This window comes from Mytilus galloprovincialis, chromosome 13, assembly GCF_965363235.1.
Source record: "Mytilus galloprovincialis chromosome 13, xbMytGall1.hap1.1, whole genome shotgun sequence".
NCBI lineage: Eukaryota > Metazoa > Mollusca > Bivalvia > Mytilida > Mytilidae > Mytilus > Mytilus galloprovincialis.
Genome location: NC_134850.1, coordinates 36,976,431 through 37,002,188, shown reverse-complemented (window position 1 = coordinate 37,002,188; position 25,758 = coordinate 36,976,431). Strand labels below are relative to the sequence as shown.

General features: G+C 31.3%; 1 protein-coding gene across 1 annotated transcript; it reads left to right on the top strand.

Annotated features, from left to right (window-relative positions):
• The first annotated feature begins 1,237 nt into the window (after positions 1-1,237).
• Positions 1,238-18,181, top strand: LOC143057575 (protein RER1-like). The gene is made up of 7 exons (XM_076230891.1): positions 1,238-1,384; positions 5,961-6,037; positions 7,079-7,183; positions 8,016-8,115; positions 8,644-8,722; positions 16,829-16,964; positions 17,538-18,181. The coding sequence occupies exons 2-7, from the start codon at positions 5,969-5,971 to the stop codon at positions 17,628-17,630; spliced, it is 582 nt and encodes a 193-aa protein (XP_076087006.1). The 5' UTR covers positions 1,238-1,384; positions 5,961-5,968; the 3' UTR covers positions 17,631-18,181.
• The last annotated feature ends 7,577 nt before the right edge of the window (positions 18,182-25,758 follow it).

The window sequence follows — 25,758 nt, the reverse complement described above, 5'->3', positions numbered from 1 at the left end:
TAACTTATAAAATATTAAAAATAAAATGAACAAATAATTTACATATTTTAGTCTTAATTATTTAGATGCATAATTTTTTTAAATAGTTATGATTGGCTTTAAACTTGCTTGCCAGTAATTGCGAGTAATCTCAGATCTGTACTAATTAAGTCTCTTTGTTGTTGGGATGTATAAGTAGCCGTCCACGTCCACTCTTTATTTATGTAAGTATCCATCTGATGAGGTTTTTTTTGTTGTTTTTTTAAAGTTATTCTGTAAACATTTAATTTTCATCCCTTTTTTCTCTAATCTTTAAAAACTTAACCCCTTTTCAGTGGCGTAGCTAGGTCATTTTCAAGTGTACGCCTGAACCTCGGTTGTTCAGGTGCAAAATTAAAGTGTGTAAATAGAACCCTGGTTCTCGCCTGAAATTTCATCATATATAATTTCGTCATGATGCGCTGGATACTCTTTTGACCATAAACAGCTATCGTAGAATCATACGATGGTTTGACAAAGTTATTGATATATTAAAACTTCACCTACATCTACACAGTTATAATAAAAAAAAATGGAAACCACATTTCGAATCTAAGTACATAAGGAATTGCTTTAAAAAGGAAAGCGAGTATAGAAATCACGGTAGATTTAGACTTTGACAGAAAACGAATAAATATAAAAATATGACACCAATTTTGTCATTTTTATTCCAAATTACAAGCAATTGAAGAAAGACTTAGAAGGTTGATGTACTGTTAACCATTTTTTTTTAATTATCTAGATGAAAATATTTTGTGTTACCATATTCAAGTGTACGCCCGGGCGTTTTGACGTAAACGTAGCTACGCGCATGCTTTTTTCTCTAATCTTCAAAAAATTAACCCTTTTTTCTCTAATCTTCATTTTTTTGCCCGTTATTCCTTATAGGGCATTATTCTTTAATCATTTAACCCCATCCAAACAATATTGTTTAAAGTTATTTTAAGTGGAAAAAAATCATAAACGTATCCAAATGCATTTTTTTCCATTCCGTTTTAAAAAAATATATATATATGGGTTACCGTCACTTATTCAAGCTCCAACAAAATAGTCAAGAAATTATTATACTTACCTGACAATAATATACGACCAATGATTTGTATAGTATACTATACAAATCCTTGATCCTTGGTTTCGCCAATATTAGTGGTGCTCCAGAAAGAGGAGGTATTTCAGACCAAAAACGAAAATCGTCTTTCCTCTTTGCGCATGCCCCGTTGTAACGGAAGTGAAGTGGAATCCATTCGTTCATGAACCTGGGGATGCAACGTGGCTAAATATGCGAAATTCTCTATTTCTAGACTATTCAAATACATAATTTATGAAATAATTTGAAAGGTTAAACCAGATAACAAAATTAGTCCAGGTAAATACCAAACAAAAGCACGTAAGACATATAATAACAACTGCTACAGACACGGTACCGGCATATCGTAAATTATAACCATATCCCTTTTTGCCAATAATTTTTTTGGAATTATGTTTCCTAGAAGCACACTGATGAACCATTTTTTTTCTAAAGAAAGTACTGTTATGACATTTCTTATTTGGTATTTCACTGGCCGGACCTCCTTTTAAAGACCATATTAAAAACGAATTGCAAAAAATTACACACAAATGAATTAACTTTTTACCTCAGGGATGGCCCAAGATTACTCTGACGTCCAACGGCTGTTTTGCCAGACAACCTGGGGCCGTGGGATGTACGAGCTTGTCCCGTATCAAAAAGTGGATATTTGCCCGTCCAAAATAGATGAGTTTGTCGCTTCTTGTGCGGACTAACTGCCTTGGAAATAATGAATTATATAAATTGGGTATCAGTTTTCACAGTGACCCATCGATTCAGACATGTTTACTTTTATTTTCCAAATGGACGTCAAGTTACGAGAGACTTTGGCTTCGCAACCTCGAGACTCAAATATGCAAATATTTTTATGCTTTTTTCACCTCCTTTATAGGAGATCGGTATTAAGCATTTAGTATCCAACCACGATTTTTCGCCTTCTTTAAAGGAGATCAGTATTAAGAATTCAGTACCAACCACGATAATATTTGGAAGCTCTCGGACATTTACATTACTTGCATTGTTAATGAACGAGGTGTTAGATTATGTATTCATATTGACCTAGGGTCATATGCATACATCATCTCCCATAGTCTGTAGTGCCAGACTTTTTTTCTCGTGATCACATGACAATCTCTCAAAATGAAAGTTAAAATGCCAGAATTGGTGGGTCACTGTGAAAATTGTCTGAATATGAGAGATTACAGCAGTGTTCTCCCCAGGATTTTTGGATAGCACCAGGGTAACGCGTGACGAAATGAATTTTACAGTATTTTGTGTCGCTTGGGTCGCTTATTTTTTTCTTGTTACTTTTTGTCATTACCTGTTTGCCTTTGTTTTGTTTACTGTGGAACTGTGTTGTAGGACTTTGGGTCAGAAAATTATTGGTAGAAAAAGTAAATTAATAAACAGTTTGTATACTTTAATATCTTTGAAGAATAAATAAAAGAAAGCACAATTAGTCTTTAAGCTAAAGTCACTTCTTATATTTTGATCAAGCCATTTTGTCCCAATACTTGTAGTTACACTACACATTCCCCATAACAATGAACTTTGAACAAGATTTTTGATACAGAACCTTCAGTAAATTAAAAGCTATTTTCCATAGTTTTAGATCTGATTCTTTTAGACAACAACAAATTTGTTTTTATGATTAATACTTTGTTACAGACATGGAGAGCACTTTAAAAGAGTTTACTATTCACAAGGTTCATCCCTAGCTTTAGTCCTGAGTGGGAATGTATTAGAGTTGTGGCAGTAGGCTTTTTGGACCTGTTACAGTCGATTATTTTTAACATTGTATAAATTACCTATTTATTATAATATGTCTGTGCATCAATAATGGTATGATTCTCAAAAATAATTTGCAAAACATTTTTGTTGGTATGTTCTAAGAATGTTTTCATCCTTAATGTAACATTCTAATATAATTTTGCATTCAATTTGTACTTTATTTTTATTTGCAATGAGAAATTATATGTGAGGAGCATTTATTTGTAATTAGCAAAATCAGGGGAAGTAACTCCACAATTAATTCCAAAAAGGCAAATTATTTGGACTGGCGTAATAGGGTTCATTAACAAATGTCTGCTTGTCCCTCACAAGTCTGTTATTTAAATTATGATCTCTTAATTAATTAAAACACAAAAGAATCATGTACATCGATTAAATCCAATCATCAAGGTTAACCTCAACAGGTAAATCGATCACGTGGTGTAAACAATCATCTTGTCAATACTGGATTAAACTGGTTAGAACTAGTCAATTTTGATGTAAAGTTGAAGTCATCTGAAACTTTACCGATTTTAATACGATTTTTTTACCGAAAACTTTAGCACCACAGAAAAAAATTATACATCGCGGCAAGAACGATACCACCGCGGCAGAAAATTATACATCGCGGGCCCGTGGTCCTTTAAGGGCCTGGGGAGAACACTGTTACAGTGTTCCAGCTAGGTTTTCAAAAGGGCAGGGTGCCAATCCTGAAAAAGGGCATTTAACGTGCGATATGATAATATGAAAAGGGCATATTTTAATAAAAGATGTTAATCAAACATTTGTGTTCATTCGTTGAATCACAGGTTATACAAGAACAACATCTTTAGCCCATATAGAACTCTATCTTTCTACTTTTAAGGCTGAAAAACTTGTCAAGCAGCTTGTTTTTTTATCATTGCTTGGCACAGTTGAACTTTATATGCAGTATGTTTTGAAAGGAGATCTGTTTCATACTGTTTCTATGGTCTACCACATTTTACCAGTTTCACCTTTCTACCCCTGCTGTGCTTGATGGCAATACAGCACAAAACAGCTGTGCTCAGTAAATTCACAATTTTAGGATATAAAGCAACAGTGAAAAATAGTATCAAAAATAAAGAATACAGAAAAAGATGACCAAGGCACCCTACCAACACTCTACTAAGACCCTCTTTAACTTTTCCCATAACTCAAAATAAATACCTAAACATATATATTCTTAAGCAAGAAGTATGGAGACACATTTTAGAATATGTAAATGGGTTACTCAATGCTAGGAAAAAAATCAGATTGAGTTATCTTTCTTTATTCGGGTGTGCTCCTTCTTTGGAGGATTATAAACAGTACGTAAATATGATGTAAATATGATCACAATATGGCGGCCGATTTTGTTATTTTCGTATCAAAAATGAAGGCAGTCAATGACAAATACGTCTGAATTTTCTGTTTATTTTACAGAAAACAAGTAAAACAATGTCTTCAACGAGTTTATAATGGTTTTCCAACTTTCTGTCATTACGTTTCTTCCATGAAACTACGGTAAACATCGCAAATTGTGCCCAAGTTGTTGTATGCACATTTCTTCAAAGATAATTGCCGACTGACCGATTCTATTTGAACGAATTAATGTTGATGATCATTAATGACCCATCCGATAAACGGATTACCTATAACAACAGATTATGACACCAGTTGTAACCATTGATTAGCTTGGGGTGGTAAACAAAGTCATAATCTTTTCCCCAGGTAAAATTTAGTAATTAGCGTATCATATCAATACGCAAATTAATATGCAAAATATCAACTTTTTTACATTGGACGAGCTCTGACCTCCAACGTCCCCAGCTTGTCTGGCAAAACAGCTGTTGGACATCATAGTAATCTGGGGCTACCTCAGGGACAGTCTAGGGAGGGCCTCATACACCTTATCGCAATTTGTCCACCTTTACTGGACATCACACAGGTTCCTGTTGAATTTTAACTTTGTCATGAGGCCACAATGAAAAAATGATTGTTGTATGACATCAATAGTTTGAGCGGGACCGATTCGGGGTCAGCAGGGATTGGCAATAATGTGTATTGGGTGGGGGTGGGGATCTGATCCTGGATACCGCTTACTGTTTTGTCAGATAACTGTATCCCACAGGCGCTTACACTATGTACATAAGCAATTCTCATTTATTTTGTAATTTCCAGTGTCCGTCTAGACTTCATTCACGGTATAATAATTTGAATTTCATGTGTCACTCTTACTAAAAATCGTCAATTCCTTGTCACACTTAGACCCCAATGAGACCCACTCTATATCAATTATTAGCATGTTAGTATAGACTGTCCATGTTTACTTTTCGGTGTTGACATGATTATCAATTATGTGATCATTTTTATAAATTTCGTGATACAAAACTTTGAATTTTTCGAAAAACTAAGGATTTTCTTGTCCCAGGAATAGATTATCGTAGCCGTATTTGGCACAACTTTTGGAATTTTGGATCCTCTATGCTCTTCAACTTTGTATTGTTTGGCTTTATAACTATTTTGATATGAGCGTCACTGATGAGTCTTATGTAGACGAAACGCGCGTCTGGCGAACTAAATTATAATCCTGGTACTTTTGATAACTAATAAGAGCAAAACAAATCGGATATAATTGTACCCGTAGGTCGAAGACGAACTCACAATTAAGGTTAATCATAACAAATGGACAAATACATGTTTACAGATTTACCTGTGTAGTTTGGAAAGTTTTAAGGCCTGGTATCAACTAGATATAAAAAAGTCAAATATATATTACATATCAGAAAGATAAAAACATTTTTTTTTTATTTTGATGGGCATGTTTTCTTTCCTGCAGAAGGTATATAAATAAACAAACACTTGAATTGCATTTGATACTGTCCACTCAGTCATTACCTTTAACTCCCCTATAGATGTATTGATATATATTGTCCATGTCAATCAAGGACAATCAATACAATACAAACCAGTTGTTACCTGAGAGGGACCATCACAAAGTTGTATTCCGACTTAGTTTATTTTTACATATACACCTTCTGCAGTTAAGAAAAAAAATGCCCATCATATCAACAGCTATTTATATTAAAAAAATATATCTTTTCAGGTAAAATTATGGAGGCCATTGATACCCCACCTTCACAGCCTGGTGCAGTTACTATGTTTTTTAAAAGAATAGGGGAGGTAAGTAGTAACAGTTAGATGAATATTTGAGATGTAGCTTTTGTGTCGGAAATCAGATGTACTTTTGGTTATAAATGAAAATATTGACAGTTTGTGTAACCAGCTGGAAATCAGATGTACTTTTGGTTATAATGGAAATATTGACAGTTTGTGTAACGAGCTGGAAATCGGATGTACTTTTTTAAAGGAATGGTAAAGAATTTTTTTTCTTGTAGCAAGGAAACAATGTTGGTGACACCAATTTTCCTTTATAGTACTTTCTAAAAGCATATTTTAATACCCATCTTTTCTCATATTTAATTCTAAAATTCTATCTCGTTGATTTCTTTTTGATTCACAAATTCGTGAATAATCTGCAAGTTTTGCATGAATTAAAAGCTTGAAATAAGAGCATGTGACCATCAGTTTTTATTGTATTTAAAAAGAAAAGCATGGTAGAATCTCATTTTGTCAAAGGATATGAAAATTCTATCTGAGGAAATATATACTAATGACCCACTGCATCTTATGATTGCTATCAGTGCTCTCCTGGTATTTCCAAATGGAACTGTACAGTTTCTCTGAAATACACATACATTTAACAGCATTTATACATCTTTTCATATGGCACCATTGTGATATGATACCATTGGGAGACACAGAGTTCTTTACACATCCATAAGTAAGGATTGTACATATTAAGTACAAACAAAACAAAAGGGATTGTGTTCATAAAAAAAATCAGCAATCTTATTTAAACAGACAGGTTTGCTTGTAAAGTGACTCATGATACAAAATTTATTATTATATATACATTTGACCTGTGCATATAAAAAAAAACAGTTCTTTGTTCTTCATTCCTAAATCACAGGGCTATTAACATGATCAACTAATTATGTGTTAGGAAATGATGTTAAAATAGGGTAGACTGCTTAACATTTCAATAAATAAATCTAAAGAGAACAAAATGAAGTGATACATACATGTATTAGAGGAATTATCTGAAAAATACAATAAATTTTAATGTCATTTAGATATATTTTTAAATATTTTTATTTTCAGATCCAGCAAGGCTATTTAGATAAAGCCACTCCTCATTTGGCAGCTAGATGGATATTCTTAGTTGTATGGTTTTTGCTGTATAGTGTAAGAGTATACTTTTTACAGGTATGATTTAAATGTGTAAGATTATATACCAACCAATTAGAAAACAAGAGAATTGGCTGGGACTGAATTAATTTGATTAGATAAATATTTTGTTTCTTATTTCATTAAAGTGTCACCATCCGTTACAATATCTTTATACAAAAAGTCAAAAGAACCTAAAATTAAGTAAAAAGATTCCAGTCAAAGACGACTTACAAGATAATAAGACATTTATTAAAACATCTATCACAAACATAAAAAGAGAACAATTTTACATGTAAAAATTATAGAAAGTAAACTCATCCCTCAATTGGAATTAAACTGGTCTAAAAACAAAACGTAGTGCATGACTGCATGCTTCATACAACACTCTGATCCACCAGGCAGTGACTTCTGTATCTTAATATATAGAGCACTCCTTCAGACAAAATATATTGTACAGAAATCAGATTAAACACAATACTACATTTACATCAAATAAAGATACACCAACAAATCATGTGCTGTACATGTGCATTAATGACTATAAACTTGACGAAATACATAAATGTAACTTACAACTCACATGCTTTACTTGTACACAGCACTACTCAATACCAATCATAATCAGGTACATATCAATGATATCAAGAGCTTGCTGGTTTCACTTGTCTTGAAAAAGATAAATAAACAGTTTTGAGTTGTAGAAAAGTTGTAAAAATCCTTTGTAAATTGTTCTTCAGATATTGAAGTTTTGTATGGATAAAATAAAACTATATACGCATTACTTGATACATGGTTATATGATTTGTTAAACATTATTTCTACATTAACAACCTCTATCTAAATAACAAATGTTGGACTTTATTTTCAGGGGTGGTATATAATCACATATGCCTTAGGAATATACTTACTCAATTTATTCATAGCTTTCTTAACGCCACAAGTTGATCCAGCTATAATGGATGATGAAGGTAAGGAAACAACTCAATATGACAATTTCATTTAAATATAAGCGCAAACATCATAGAAAGTGTTACAATGATTACATGTTACAAAAGAAACATGGTAAAGGATGAAGGAATTTGTCCCTCACATGTAATGAGAATGAACACATCAAAATACACAAAAATACAAGGTGCAATGCTTTATTGGCTTTTCTTCATCTAAAAGTCAAAGCGAGACCTTGACCTCAAACCAAAACTCCCACACCTCATATTTTAAGACAACCCCTCACTTGGTTTGAGTGGGAATTTAAAAACTGACAAGTCATGCCTCAACTGTGAATTGAAGAACAAAGCCATGGAGTAATATGAAGAAAAAAAACCCTGTGTATCAATAAATCATCTACTGAAAGCAGTAAACTACCCAATGATTTTTGAAATTTAAACATGAAATTTAGAGTTAAAAATCATTCTTCACAACATTTCATGTTTGACAGGCACATCTATCTTAGAATTTTCTGCAGCTATGATTTGATTATTTATTTTTTTTACTTTCAGAGGATGGTCCTTCATTACCAACAAAGTCAAATGAAGAATTTAAACCTTTTATGAGAAGATTACCAGAATTTAAATTTTGGTAAGGAATATTGCTATTGTTAATAGAGATATTTGTGAAATGACTGCTAAAGAGACAACTATCCAGAAGAGATCAAATGACTTTTACAGTTAAGAATAATAAAAGTGTCTTTTTAGTGAGTTATGCACAACCTAGAGCCCATTTACAATTTGCATTGAGTAACTGGGTGTAGAAGTTGTGCCAAATTAATTTGTAGATACAGTCAAAGAATTCTGTTCATTTTCATGTCTAGTTTTCTTGCTTATTCTGCATACAATATCAATTTATGATTCATACTAAAAAAATATATGTAAATGAGCTAGCTATTAAACTTTCATTAGAATCTCACAACACATTGAAACAATCAGAAATTATTCCTGTTAAAAAACATGGTAAAAGATTTTGAAATGAAGGGTATCTTTTGATTAGACAGTAACCCAAGAACACAAATAACCAAGACATCTGAAAGTATTTCTTCAAAAAATTTCATCCAGAAATGATTTCAGATGCAAGGAAAAAACAATCATATTTTTTTTTAGCATCACACTACTGCTGAAGGTGAATCATAATTCTACAAGGATACTTAGTAGCCTGTTTTGTACTGACATGATTTAAATGAATGTTTTGATTGTAAATTTATATTCATAAATACTGTTTTTGTACTGAAATTAAACTTGCAGTTTATAGTGCATAAGTTAAACACATTTTAAAGATGCTTTCATATATTTTATAAGTGTGATTTACATTTAATTGTAATATTGATGTCTTTAAAAATTATACCTTCTCAATATGGAGGCCATAGCAGTTTCTTTTTTTTCTAAACATTACCAACATAAAGCTTGTAGAAGTTGTGTATTATAAAAAGCTTCTTATATTTACATGTTAGCCATGTCAGCACAGCCTCTTATCCACTTGTATCTTTTTACAATTAAGGGGATTTTAAAAACTGTGCAATAGAAAAAGGGGTTTGAACATACTTTGTCCATTTCCCTTGCTTGATCTGCAAACATTTATTTAATTTGAAAAACAAAAATTGCTTAGCATAATATGTATTCTGTAATGAATATTAGAATAGTGGTATTGTCGGTGACAATGCTATCAGTTGTCAAGTAAATAAGTGTTCAAAAACTCTTTCTGTTTTACAAACTGGGATATTAAATATATACTCAATTTTTTTGAATGATTGTTTTTCTTATTTAAAAAAACCCATTATAAAACTATTTGTAATGATTTGAAGTTGCTGGTGTAAGAGTTTTGAGACTATATATATTTCAAAAAAACTTTAAAATAAATTGTTTATTTTTACTAATTTTAAACAATTTTAGGTCCCTGAAAGACAAAGTTTTTTATTTAAATATTTTTCAGATTGATAGTAAAGAGTTATAGGATTTTGATTATAAAAAATAGGCAATTTCATATGGTTTTCACTTTTGATTGTGTGGTATTATACAGTCATCTTTTCAATTTGATATTTTGAAAATAAGTTATTCAGGTTTTTTGTCCAGAATGATTTTGAGAGTAATGCACAACCTAGAGCCCATTTACAATTTGCATTGAGAAACTGGGTGTAGAAATTGTGCTAAATTAATTTGTAGATACAGTCAAAGAATTCTGTTCATTTCCATGTCTAGTTTTCTTGCTTATTCTGCAAACATTTAGTATTATATCTATTTCTGATTTTTATGCCCCACCTACGATAGTAGAGGGGCATTATGTTTTCTGGTCTGTGCGTCCGTTCGTCCGTCCGTCCGTCTGTCCCGCTTCAGGTTAAAGTTTTTGGTCAAGGTAGTTTTTGATGAAGTTTAAGTCCAATCGACTTCAAACTTAGTACACATGTCCCCTATGATATGATCTTTCTAATTTTAATGCCAAATTAGAGTTTTTACCCCAATTTCACGGTCCACTGAACATGGAAAATGATAGTGCGAGTGGGGCATTCGTGTACTGAGGACACATTCTTGTTTTCTCACTTATACTTTATATATCAAAATAAATTGTGGTCCTTATTTGGTATTCATTTCTGTGAAAGCATTAATGTCTTCAACAATGCAATAAAACCCAACACTTCACTAAACTTCTGCTCCTATTGATGTTGATAGCTTAGAAACATTAGAATAAATTGACACTTAAGTTTAAAGCACAGCCTCTAATCCACTTGCATATTTTCCTGAGTAAGTGGATTTTAAAAACTTTGCAAAAGTAACTGCAGGTAGAAAAAGGACTTTGAACTCACTTTGTTCATATTCCTTGCTTGATCTGCAGACATGCCTTCAGTTTGAAAATAATGCAATCTTTCAATTATAAATATTGTACTATTTTTGTGGATATGCAGATTCATAGGAAGAAATGAACCCAATAATCAAACATGTTGAATATTGAAAAAGATCTTTTTATTTGATGAAATATTTGAATTTTTGAATTGTTGGGGATTATATTATTTTTGAATGAACAGTTCTTTCTTTATAACATGATAACACATTTTTTTTAACAATTTTATTTATAGTGTCATAGAAAATACCTGCTTTTTTATTTTATTGATTTCAAATTAGAAATAGAAAGTTTTGGGACTTTTGATTGTCTAAAATATGCAATTTCCTATATTTTGAAATATCACAATTATAATGGTATGTTTACAAATTTGATATTTTGAAAAGTTAGTTATTATAAAGTTTAAGCACTTTTTCTGTTGAAAATAATTAAAAATAGATTTAAATTATAGAGCACAACCTAGAGCCCATTTACAATTTGCATTGAGTAACTGGGTGTAGAAGTTGTGCTAAATTAATTTGTAGATACAGTCAAAGAATTCTGTTCATTTCCATGTCTAGTTTTCTTGCTTATTCTGCAAATATTTGGTATTATATCTATTTCTGATTTTTTTCTCACTAATACTTTATATATCGAAAAGTTTGTGGTCCTAATTTTTGGTATTCATGTCTGTGAAAGCAATGTCTTCAACAATGCAACAAAACCCATCACTTCACTAAACTTCTCTGCTCCTATTGATGTGGATAGCTTTTGAATAAAATGACAATTCAGTTTTAAGCATAGCCTCTAATCCCCTTGTATATTTTCCTGAGTAAGTGGATTTTAAAAACTTTGCAAAATCAATTGCAGGTAGAAAAAGGACTTTGAACTAACTTTGTTCATAATCCTTGCTTGATCTGCAGACATGCCTTAATGTAGAAAATAAAAATCATTCAATTAAAATATTGTACAATTTTTGTGGACATGCAGATTTAGAGGAAAAAGTTAACCTAATTATCATACATGTTGATTGTGAAAAAAGATCTTTTTATTTGATGGAATATTTAAAATTGTAATTGTTGTTGAACAATTATATTATTTTTGAATGAATAGTTCTTTCTTCATGTTCTTTAAAGCATGAAAAAACATTTTTTTTTCACAATTTATAGAGTCATAGAAAATACCTATTTTTATTAGACGATTTCAAATTAGAAGTAGGAAGTTATGGGACTTTTATTGTCAAAAACATGCAATTTCCTATATTTTGAAATGTCACAATAATCAGTGTTCTCCCCAGATATTTCATTTAGCATCCTGGTTAACAGGGGAAATTGAAATACTATCTTAATTACAAAAATATAGCATCACATCCATAACATAATCTATAAGAAAACCACTTCAGATAGCATCATATTTAAGATTATAACATCACATTACCATGATGCTAAAAGACCCTGGGAGTACACTGCAATTTATAATGGTAAGCTTACAAATTTGATACTTCAAAATTAGTTATTGTAAAGTTATAGCACATTTTCAGTCGAGAATAATAAAAAAAAAATAATTATGAAGCACAACCTAGAGCCCATTTACAATTTGCATTGAGTAACTGGGTGTAGAAGTTGTGCTAAATTAATTTGTAGATACAGTCAAAGAATTCTGTTCATAATCCATGTCTAGTTTTCTTGCTTATTCTGCAAACATTTGGTATTATATCTATTTCTGATTCTTGCTATTACGTTATATATCCCCAAAAAATTGTGGTCCTTATTTCGTATTCATGTCTGTGAAAGCAATGTCTTAGCAATGCAATAAAAACCCAACACTTCACTTTAACTTCTCTGCTCCAATTGATATGAATAGCTTAGAAAATTTAAATGAGTTGACAATTAAGATTTAAGCACAGCCTCTAATCCACTTGAATATTTTCCTCAGTAAGTGGATTTTAAAAACTTTGCAAAAGTAACTGCAGGTAGAAAAAGGACTTTGAACTAACTTTGTTCATATTCCTTGCTTGATCTGCAGACATGCCTTCAATTTGAAAATAAAAATCTTTCAATAAAAATATTTTGCAGAAGTATTAAAATGGTGATTAGTGAGAAATGCACAACCTAGAGCCCATTTACAATTTGCATTGAGTAACTGGGTGTAGAAGTTGTGCCAAATTAATTTGTAGATACAGTCAAAGAATTCTGTTCATTTCCATGTGTAGTTTTCTTGCTTATTCTGCAAACATTTGGTATTATATCTATTTCTGATTTTTTCTCACTAATACTTTATATATCGAAGAAAAAAAATGTCCTTATTTGGTATTTATGTCTGTGAAAGCAATGTCTTAAACAATGCAATAAAAACCCAACACTTCACTTTAACTTCTCGGCTCCTATTGATGTGGATAGCTTAGAAATATTATTATAAATTGATGATTAAGTTTTAAGCACAGCCTCTAATCTACTTGCATATTTTCTGAATAAGTGGATTTTAAAAACTTTGCAAAAGTAACTGCCGGTAGAAAAAGGATTTTGGAAGTATCTTGTTCATATTCCTTGCTTGATCTGCAAACAAACTTATATTTAAAATAGCCTCTTCAAATATATACCATTTCAGTTGAAGTTAGTGTTTTGCAGTGATGTCTTAAACTAACCAATTTCAAAGTTTTTGATTGTCACAAGTAATAATAATAGTACCTTTTCCAAATTGATAATTAAAAAAGTTACTCCTGAGTTATACATTTATTACCAAAACTATTCATAAAAGTATTTGTGTTAGTAGTGCACAACCTAGAGCCCATTTACAATTTGCATTGAGTAACTGGGTGTAGAAGTTGTGCCAAATTAATTTGTAGATACAGTCAAAGAATTCTGTTCATTTCCATGTCTAGTTTTCTTGCTTATTCTGCAAACAGTTGATAATATATCCGTATGATCATTGCTAAGAAAAGCTGTGATTGTGATATCTAGACTTTTTTCTTACTTATACTTTATAGAGCCATTCAGTAACCTATAGTTGTTAATTCCTGTGTCATTTGGTCTATTGTGAATAGTTGTCTCATTGCCAATCATACCACATCTTCTTTTCATATATTCAATTAAAAATATTGTACATGCATAATAAGCACAGCCTCTAATCTACTTTCTTTTTCCAAAGTCAGTGGATTTTAAAAACTTTGCAAAAGTAACTGCAGGTAGAAAAAGGATTTTGAAAACTTATTGTTCATATTCCTTGCTTGATCTACAAACAAACTTTTATTTAGAAAACAAAAACCCTGTAGATATACCATTTCAGGTGAAGTAAACGTTTTGTGATGTTGATGTCTTAAAAAAACCAATTTCAAAGTTTTTTTTATTGTCACAAGTTATTATTAAATAGCACCTTTTCCAATTTGATGATTTAAAAAAGTAATGCTCAAGTTTTTGATAAAACTTCATAACAGTTTGTGAGTAGAGTTCTGCACAACCTAGAGCCCATTTACAATTTGTATTGAGTAACTGGGTGTAGAAGTTGTACTAAATTAATTTGTAGATACAGTCAAAGAATTCTGTTCATTTCCATGTCTAGTTTTCTTGCTTATTCTGCAAACATTTGATATTATTTCTGTGTATGATTTTATTTATTAAAAAATATATGAATGTGACATCCAGATTTTTTCCCTCACTGATACAATGTAAATATGTGAGACAAAAGACAACACTTCACTAAAATCATTTCCCTGTTGATATGAAGTCTTAACAGTTTGCTGTCTCCTATTTAATTATATCTAGTGAAAATTGTGAATAATAATAATAAAAAAACACAAGTTACACACAGGCACAGCCTCTTATTCACTTGCATCTTTATAAAAGTAAGTGGATTTTAAAAACTGTGCAAAAGTAAATGCAGGTAGAAAAAGGATTCTGAACTTTCTTTGTCAGTTTCCCCTGCTTGATCTGCAAACATGTCTTTAATCTAGAAATGAAAATCTAAACATCTGACCTTTAACCTTTAATTTTTTCAAAAGTGACCTTAATTTTATCAGTCCCAAGTGTTGTGGATCTCTGGAACTTATTTTAAGCCACCTGTCTTAATGTTATGATGAACAATTTATTTTTCATTATAAAATTTGATACATTTTAAGGTGTCAAATAAACATGTTGCTTTTTCATTAGATGTTTTTTTTTTTTTTTTTTTTAAAGATTAATAGGAAAGAGTTGTGAACAATTTTATACATTGTTGTTAACGATTAACAAATAATAAAAGAAAAAATCTCTTTCAATTTGAGGATTTTGGTAATGAATTTTTCAAAAGTTATTGAACTTATGTCAAGAGTAACAAAAATGGTTTTCAGTGAGAAATGCACAACCTAGAGCCCGTTTACAATTGTCATTGAGTAACTGGGTGTAGAAGTTGTGCCAAATTAATTTGTAGATACAGTCAAAGAATTCTGTTCATTTCCATGTCTAGTTTTCTTGCTTATTCTGCAAACAGTTGATTTTATATGTGTATTATATTTCCTAAAAAATGTTAATGAGCTAATTAATTAACTTTTTTCACCTATGAATTTGCATAAATGTCCAGCTCTTAAATGGGATCAATGTCTGTCAAAGCAATTTCTTCAAGAGACAATTATCTACAAGACACTACATGACTTTTATTGTCAAGAATGATAGAATTGTTTTGAGAGAAATGCACAACCTAGAGCCCATTTACAATTTGCATTGAGCAACTGGGTGTAGAAGTTGTGCTAAATTAATTTGTAGATACAGTCAAAGAATTCTGTTCATTTCCATGTCTAGTTTTCTTGCTTATTCTGCAAACAGTGGATATTATTTCTTTGATTGATATTTGGTTAGAAAATGTGTGAATGTGCTATCTAGAACCTATTTCTCTTACTTTAGCATACAAGTTCAAAACATTGTGGGTCTTGTGGGATATTCATGCCTGTCAAATAATATTTTCAACCATGAGAAACAATCCAACAAACACCATATTTAAATCATCTGCCCATCTAACTATAGAGGCATAACATTATATCTTTTCATGGTTAAGTATATCTAGCGAAAGTTGTGAATAATTTAAAAAAGAAGAAAAAAAAAGTGACAGGCACAGCCTCTAATCCACTTGCATCTTTATAAAGTAAGTGGATTTTAAAAAACTGTGCAAAAGTAAATGCAGGTAGAAAAAGGATTCTGAACTTTCTTTGTCAGTTTCCCCTGCTTGATCTGCAAACATGTCTTTAATTTAGAAATGAAAATCTTAACATCTGACCGTAATTTTTTTCAAAGGTGGACCTTAAATTTGTCAGTCATAGTCCCAAGTGTTGGGGATCTCTGGAACTAATTTTAAGCCACCTGTCTTAATGTTATGATGAACAATTTGTTTTTTATTATAAAATTTGATACATTTTAGGGTGTCAAATAAACATGTTGCTTTTTCATTAGATGTTGTTTTTTTTTTTTAAAGATTAATAGGAAAGAGTTGTGAACAATTTTATACATTGTTATTAACGATTAAAAGATAATGAAAGTGAATTTTTCCAATTTAAGGATTTTGGTAATTAATTTTTCAAAAGTTATTGAACTTGTGTCAAGAGTAACAAAAATGGTTTTCAGTGAGAAATGCACAACCTAGAGCCCGTTTACAATTGTCATTGAGTAACTGGGTGTAGAAGTTGTGCCAAATTAATTTGTAGATACAGTCAAAGAATTCTGTTCATTTCCATGTCTAGTTTTCTTGCTTATTCTGCAAACATTTGATATTAAAGCTGTGTAGGATCTTTGTGAAGAAATGGTATGCACATGTTTTCTTGTTAATATGCTATTTGGAAAAGATATTTACCTAATATAAAACTTTTATTAATAAATTATTTATATTATTATATTTTTATCTTTTTGTGTTTTTCAGGTATAGTGCTGTAAAATCCATCACCGTTGCGATGCTATGTACATGTTTTGATGCATTAAATATACCAGTATTCTGGCCTATATTAGTGATGTACTTCATTTTATTATTTGTTATTACCATGAAAAGACAAATTAAGGTAAGAGTAAAATTTGTATTTGAATTAAGAAAGTTAAAAAAAAATTACACATATACATTTGTATAAGACTATCTGTTTTCCACAACCAGCTGTGTATTTTAAAATAATCCACACCAGTGAAATTTATTTATTTTTTTAAATGAAAAGCTGTTAAGAAAGAGAGGTAAAAGATACCAGAGGGACATTCAAACTCACAGGTCAAAAATAAACTGACAATGTCAAGACTTATAAAGAAAAAGACAAACTGACAAACAATAGTACACAAGACACAACATAGAAACCTAAAAGACTAAGCGACACGAACCTGGCTAAAAACTGGGGGTGATCTTGTATGTTTTATTTCTAAAAACAGAAGAACTAATTCAACTTTTATAGACTTTAATAATTCTTCCTTGCAAATCACAAGATAGTAGTGTAAAAATGTAAACAAATATGTTTCAAGATATTTCAAGAAAATTTCTTCACCAAGAGACAATTAATATTTATTTTTTACAATAGGTTAGTCAAATGTAATGAAGCAAAACATTTGAGTTGTCAAATATTCAATTAATGTCTTACATTTTCTTTTTGCAGCATATGTTGAAATATAAATATTTACCATTTTCACATGGGAAGAAAAAATATCAAGGAAAAGAAGACACAGGAAAAGTAGTTTATAACAAATGATGTTAGTGACTATTAGTTTGTCATTTCATTGTATCATAATTCCATTCAACATCTCACAGACTAAGGTGATGGCATGGTAGAGTCCATAAGAACAAGGCTGTGAGGAAGGATGAATGTATTCTCTTCTGTTACAGCTAATTTCCTAATGCCTGTAGAGTAAAACTTTGGTGTGCTTGCTTGCTGTGTTTGTATATTGGACAATTGTTATAAGGACAATGTCCAATCAAATATAAATATAGTATATAGAGGTTTATCTATGCCTAAATATATTGATTGAAAATGGCAATCTTAATAACAAATTAAAGCTTGAGAAAGTATTTTTTACAAACACAGCAAGCAGTCAACCAAAGTTTAACTCTACAAGCATTAGAATATTAGCTCTAATCCTGTTATAGACACTATCCTCTAGTCTATCAACTTTTTTTTTATGAACTGTGTGTTAAATTCTAAATTTCAGAGAAATAACAAAAAGAAGCAGGAATTCATTACTTTTTATTGTTTAATTATTTGTAGTTTCATCCAAAATTGTGTTGACTTTTTATGTTCTTATTTATTTATTGTGTGTTGATTTTTCACTTAGTGTTAAATCCATTAATATTGTGATGAATGTTATGTTTATTTCCATTGCCAAGTACTATTTTAGTTATTTTTCAGTATTGGGCAAATAAGACATGTTCTAATAGAAGGAGAAAACAATATACAAGTTTTCCTGTAAAAGTAGATACAGTATTAAAATCAGAGGCACATTAGTATAATTTTCTTCTGTAAAATTGTAGTATGTTGGTAAAAGAACTCTTGTAGAAATTCCTGTCAGATGTTTTTGTTAAATTAAAGTTGACATTTAAATCATTTGAAGTAATGAATTAAAACTGCATGACAATGAATTACCTTTTCATGGCGTTATAATTCCTGTTATATTTTAAAAAGATATGAAAGATATTTAAAAAAGATTCTTAACATTTAATTTAAAAAAGTAAATATGTCATATTATATGTGTGTATTTAATTTTAAGATACTGTATGTTACAATGAATGAATTAAGTGTATGTATTTGTAAAGTGTCTTAGATTTTGATGTTATATTCCATCTGATAGTGAATGATTTAATTAATCATCTTTCATATTAGATAATTATTCACTATTATAAATTATTGGTAAAGTATAAAGATCTCTCTGAAAACACAGTTTAAATGCAAGGAATCAGTAGACTTTTGATTTGATTTGAATGTCTTATTTTTGCATTTATAAAGTTTTTGAATTGAGACATAACGCTATATATCTGCATCTTTGATTTCACAGTAGACAAAATATATATACATGTAGCTTGTACAAAGTTTAACCAATAAAATGTAGGTATTGGTACAGTACATTGGTAAGGTGAAACATGCTTATTGATATATATCGCTTTTCCTATTCTCAGTAAAAGAAAAAAAACTTGTTTAAGATTAACTTTAAACCATTAAATTATAAATCTTATAAAATCTAACTACAGGGATTCAAAAAGTTGGCATACATTAAGAATTATAAAAAATGTTTAATGGGCGGGAATTCCCTGATTATGTAATGCTGTCATAAAAGATGGTTGACAATTTTTGAACATAAAAGTTGTCTCCCTTTTTACATGAAACAGACATTTTATAGGTGGTTGTAATCATTAACAAAGAAAAGATGTGTGTGAGTGCTTATTGCTAATGAATTTGAAAGATTTAAAATGTTGTATTGTTGAAACAAATTTTTATTCACGAGTTATAAATAGATATATAAATGTAAATAATTTAAGATGAAGGAAATTTAATAAAAAAAAATATATTATGAAGCAATTATTACTCTTTATTTATTTTTCAAGCAGTTGAGAAAACATATATCTGAAAATACCAGAATATTTTTTTTAAAGTACAGATAGTCATTACCAAAGTTGCAGGACATTGGGTGAATTAGTTTGGTCCAGTTAACAAATTTGCATTACTGGGTTTAAATTTTTATGCCCCACCTACGATAGTAGAGGGGCATTATGTTTTCTGGTCTGTGCGTCCGTTCGTCCGTCTGTCTGTCCGTTTGTTTGTCTGTCCGTCTGTCCCGCTTCAGGTTGAAGTTTTTGGTCAAGGTAGTTTTAATACGCCCGGGATGGTATACCGTTGTCCGTCCGTCTGTCCGTCCGTCCGTCTGTCCGTCCGTCCGTCGTCCACACTTCGGACAATAACTCAAAAACACTTTCACCAATTTCCAAGAAACTTTGGTGAATTGTTTATATCTATTGACGTAAGCTCCCTTTCGTTTTTTTTTAATTTCAGATTTTAAGTTTTGGATTTATGGGGCTTTATTCATAAAAAAGGGGGGATTTTCAACACTTCGGACAATAACTCAAAAAGGCTTTCACCAATGTCCATGAAACTTTGGTGAATTGTTTATATCTATTGACGTAAGCTCCCTTTTGTTTTTTTTTAATTTCAGATTTTAAGTTTTGGATTTATGGGGCTTTATTCATAAAAAAGGGGGGATTTTCAACACTTCGGACAATAACTCAAAAAGGCTTTCACCAATGTCCATGAAACTTTGGTGAATTGTTTATATCTATTGATGTAAGCTCCCTTTCAATTTTTATTAGCTCACCTGGCCTAAAAGGCCATGTGAGCTTTTCTCATCACTTGGCGTCCGTCGTCGTCGTCGACGTCGTCGTCGTCGTCGTCGTCGTCGTCGTCGTCTGTCGTCGTTAACAATTTTTCAAACATCTTCTCCTCTGAAACTACTGAATGGATTTGAATGAAACTTAACATGATTGTTCCTTAGTATATCCTGCACAAAATGTGCGCTTCGATTTTTGATCCGTCAAAAAACATGGCCGCCGTTACTTAAAATAGAACATAGGGGTCAAATGCAGTTTTTGGCTTATATCTCAAAAACGAAAGCATTTAGAGCAAATCTGACATGGGGTAAAAATGTTCATTAGGTCAAGATCTATCAGCCCTGAAATTTTCAGATGAATCAAACAAACCATTGTTGGGTTGCTGCCACTTAATTGGTAATTTTAAGGAAATTTTGCAGTTTTTGGTCATTATCTTGAATATTATTATAGATAAAGATAAACTGTAAACAGCAAAAAAGATCAGCAAAGTAAGATCTACAAATAAGTTAATATGACCAAAATTGTCAATTGACCCCTTAAGGGGTTATTGTCCTTTAATGACAATTTTTCACAATTTGTTCATCATATTTGCTAACTTTAAAAAATCTTCTCCTCTGAAACTACTGAATGGATTTGGTTAAAACTTAGCATGGTTGTTCCTTAGATTATCCTGCACAAAGTGTGTGCTTTGATTTTTGATCCGTCAAAAACATGGCCGCCGTTACTTAAAATAGAACATAGGGGTCAAATGCAGTTTTTGGCTTATATCTCAAAAACGAAAGCATTTAGAGCAAATCTGACAGGAGTAAAAATGTTCATTAGTTCAAGATCTATCAGCCCTGAAATTTTCAGATGAATCAAACAAACCATTGTTGGGTTGCTGCCACTTAATTGGTAATTTTAAGGAAATTTTGCAGTTTTTGGTCATTATCTTGAATATTATTATAGATAAAGATAAACTGTAAACAGCAAAAAAGATCAGCAAAGTAAGATCTACAAATAAGTTAATATGACCAAAATTGTCAATTGACCCCTTAAGGGGTTATTGTCCTTTAATGACAATTTTTCACAATTTGTTCATCATATTTGCTAACTTTAAAAAATCTTCTCCTCTGAAACTACTGAATGGATTTGGTTAAAACTTAGCATGGTTGTTCCTTAGATTATCCTGCACAAAGTGTGTGCTTTGATTTTTGATCCGTCAAAATACATGGCCGCCGTTACTTAAAATAGAACATAGGGGTCAAATGCAGTTTTTGGCTTATATCTCAAAAACGAAAGCATTAAGAGCAAATCTGACATGGAGTAAAAATGTTCATTAGGTCAATATCTATCAGCCCTGAAATTTTCAGATGAATCAAACATCCAATTGTTGGGTTGCTGCCACTTAATTGGTAATTTTAAGGAAATTTTGCAGTTTTTGTTCATTATCTTGAATATTATTATAGATAAAGATAAACTGTAAACAGCAAATATGATCAGCAAAGTAAGATCTACAAATAAGTCAATTTGACCAAAATTGTCAATTGACCTCTTTAGGAGTTATTGCCCTTTAAAGACTTTTTTCACAATTTGTTCATCATGTTGACTTACATTGTACTTTAAAAAATCTTCTCTTATGAAACTGCTGTATCAATTTCAGCCAAACTTAGGCTAAATGAGTTTCAGAGTTTCAGAGTATCTAGTATAAATTTTATATTTCATTTCCTTGCATGTCAAGAAACATAGCTCCTATGGCTAAAATAGAACAGGAGAAAATGATTTTTTTTTTGCTTTTGAAGAAAATAGGACGATTCAAAGAACATTTAAATAAATTGAAAAGCCAAAATAATCATTGATGAGAGATTAAACCAAAAAAATTCAGGTGAGCGATTCAGGCTCTTGAGAGCCTCTTGTTAATTTCAGATTTTAAGTTTTGGATTTATGGGGCTTTATTCATAAAAAAGGGGGATTTTTAACACTTCGGACAAAAACTCAAAAAGGCTTTCACCAATGTCCATGAAACTTTGGTGAATTGTTTATATCTATTGATATAAGCTCCCTTTCAATTTTTATTAATTTCAGATTGAAAGTTTTGGATTCATGGGGCTTTATTCATAAAAAAAGGGGGATTTTTAACACTTCGGACAATAACTCAAAAAGGCTTTCACCAATGTCCATGAAACTTTGGTGAATTGTTTATATCTATTGATGTAAGCTCCCTTTCAATTTTTATTAATTTCAGATTTTAAGTTTTGGATTTATGGGGCTTTATTCATAAAAAAAGGGGGATTTTTAACACTTCGGACAATAACTCAAAAAGGCTTTCACCAATGTCCATGAAACTTTGGTGAATTGTTTATATCTATTGATGTAAGCTCCCTTTCAACTTTTATAAATTTCAGATTTTACATTTCCGTGTTATGAATTTTTATGCTTAAAAAAGGGGGGATTTTCCAATTTTGGGACAATACATTTAAAGCATAAAAGACAAGTTAATAGAGCAACGGGCGTATCATGCGCTAAAGCTCAGCCCTTTATTGATGAAGTTGAAGTCCAATCAACTTGAAACTTAGTATACATGTGCCCTATGATATGATCTTTCTAATTTAATGCCAAATTAGAGAATTTATTCCAATTTCACGGTCCACTTAACATAGAAAATGATAGTGCGAGTGGGGCATCCGTGTACTGTGGACACATTCTTGTTTTTTTCTCTTATCCAAATTATAATTGTAAAAAGAATCTAGTCTACTGAAAGGGGCACTAGCTACGAGATATATAAAAAATCTATTATACATATTTTTTTGCTCAATCATTAGTGAAATGGAAATAGTGAAATAATAATTTGCTTTTAGCAGCTGGTATGGTTTAATTTTGTCAAAATAAGCTAAAAAAATATTGAATTATTCACTTGCAAGTGAATAATTGGACCTCATTGAATCTGCATTCATGTGAACTTCAATTTAACCCCATATCTTGAGATAGATAACACGTGAATTGAATGTGTAAAGTTATTTAAAGGATAAGAATGTCAACATTGAAAGTGAAACAAAGGTAAATCCTTTGATTGACTGATTCGAGCCACAAAAACTCTTTGTTATACAAGTTAACACGGTGATAAACATTTATTTTTATGCCCCACCTACGATAGTAGAGGGGCATTATGTTTTCTGGTCTGTGCGTCCGTTCGTCTGTCTGTTCGTCCGTCTGTCCGTTAGTTCGTCCGTCTGTCCCGCTTCAGGTTAAAGTTTTTGGTCAAGGTAGTTTTTGATGAAGTTGAAGTCCAATCGACTTCAAACTTAGTATACATGTTCCCTATGATATGATCTTTTTAATTTTAATGCCAAATTAGAGGGTTTACCCCAATTTCACGGTCCACTGAACATAGAAAATGATAGTGCGAGTGGGGCATTCGTGTACTGGGGACACATTCTTGTTCATCTATAATATGAAATTAAAGACATAGAAAATCAAACAGCATGAGTTTGCTTAGTCTATTTATATCTCTTTTTATGTTTACATCGCTTTTATGGTAATCGGATGACGTTAGAGGTCAACTTGATAGTTAATTAGATGTCCTCTATACTAAAACACACACGAAATGAACCTATGTATTTTCTTGCCCGTGCCCTGTTAATTGTTTATTTTAGACTTTTGATAGTTTGGGTAAATGTTTTACATTGTTATAAATCAACTATGTGAATTTCATTAAAATTGGTGAACATGAATTTGACAGCTAGTGCCCTTTAAGAGGAATGGATTACTGCACCAAATGTCCAATTGATTTCTGAGAGCTTAGGTACCATTGAAGAACTATATTTATCTCTTTTATGATGTAGTTATCCTCAGTGAATATGAGTGGAATATCCAGTCGTTAATTTAACATAAAAAAAAGATGCGATTCAAATGCCAATGTATAACCTTCAACAACGAGCAAAATCCAAACCATGCAAGAAGAAACAAAACTGTTGATCAATTAGATAGGTTTCTGAAAGCAATAAGATGTGGTATAAATGTTAGTGAGACGTCTGTCCACCATGGATCAAATGACTTACAAGTTCTACGCAATTACAGGTTACTGTAAAGACTTTAGTAATGAGCAAAACCCATACAATAGTCTGCTTTGAAAGACCTAGACAAAGTATGAAATAATTTAAAAGAAAAAAAACATAGGCATGAAAAGAACAATCATTGAATAGCATGTTTCTTACATGAGTAATTAACCGTGTTTTTTGCTGAAAACCCTCCATCTTGCTTATCGTGGACGCTGACAATTCATGGCAATAAACCTACTCTTTCCTCAGAGATGCCTCAATGGCTGATTGGTCTAAGAAGATCATTTTATATACATGTTGCAATGATGATTACTAACCTGTCAACACTGAGGTTGTGAGTTCAAACCCTTCTCCTGGCATTTGCTTTCTTTATTGACACTTTAAAGCCAGATTTCCTTTCAAAATATTGTGGTTAGTCGTCATTGTTTTTTGTCGCAGAAAGCTAGACATAGGGATATTGAGGTGGCAGCGGTGTTAGCTCACTTCTTAAAAGCTTTATATTTTGGAAGTTGGGAGACTTGGATGCTTCATACTTCGTATATAGATACCTCATGTTACAAAGTTTCCGTCTGTCACATATCTGACCTCATTTCATGGTTCATTTTGAAAAAAAAATTTATAGAGTTTTTTGTAATGATTATATACTGGTATCTTTTATTGTGAGTAACAGGATTACTATATTTGGTATGTGGGTACCTTGCAAGTTCCTCATGCCTGTCAGACAGTTTTCATGTGACCTCAATCTCATTTTATGGATCAGTGAACAAGGTTAAGTTTTGGTGGTCAAATCCATATCTCAGATACTATAAGCAATAGGTTTAGTATATTTGGTGTATGGAAGGACTTTAAGGTGTATATTTCCACCTGGCAGGTGTCATCTGACCTTGACCTCATCTTCATGGTTCAGTGGTTATAGTTATTTGGTTATGTTTTGGTCTGTTTTCTTATACTGTGCAATTGGTCTAATTTATTTGGTGTATGGAATGATTAGAAATAGTGCCCGATGACCCCAGATGCAAACCAACATGGCTGACATGTCTGAAAATAAATCATTTTCGGATAAAAATGCCAGATTAGTCTAATAAATAAAATATGGCTGAGAGGCACAAATGTTCAGAATGTTGAGATAACTTCTATTGTTATTTACATCAGAACTGTCACTCAAGACAACTTCTGATTGAGAGACATTGGAGCCAAATAACAGTGTTTTTGGTACAGACATAATAATACGACCTCTGTAGGTAAGTGTTAATGTAACAAAAAATATGTTCCGGCGTGACATTTGTTCCGCTGAAACAAATTTCATAGGAAATATGTTCCGCCGGAACCTATATCACAGAAAATATGTTCCAACACTGTAAAATTTGTTCCGGAACTAATTTTTAGACCAAATATGAAATAAGTTCCGGAACAAATATCATAGCTCCATGAATTTTGTTCCAGTTAATATTAAGAGTTTTAAATAAGTTC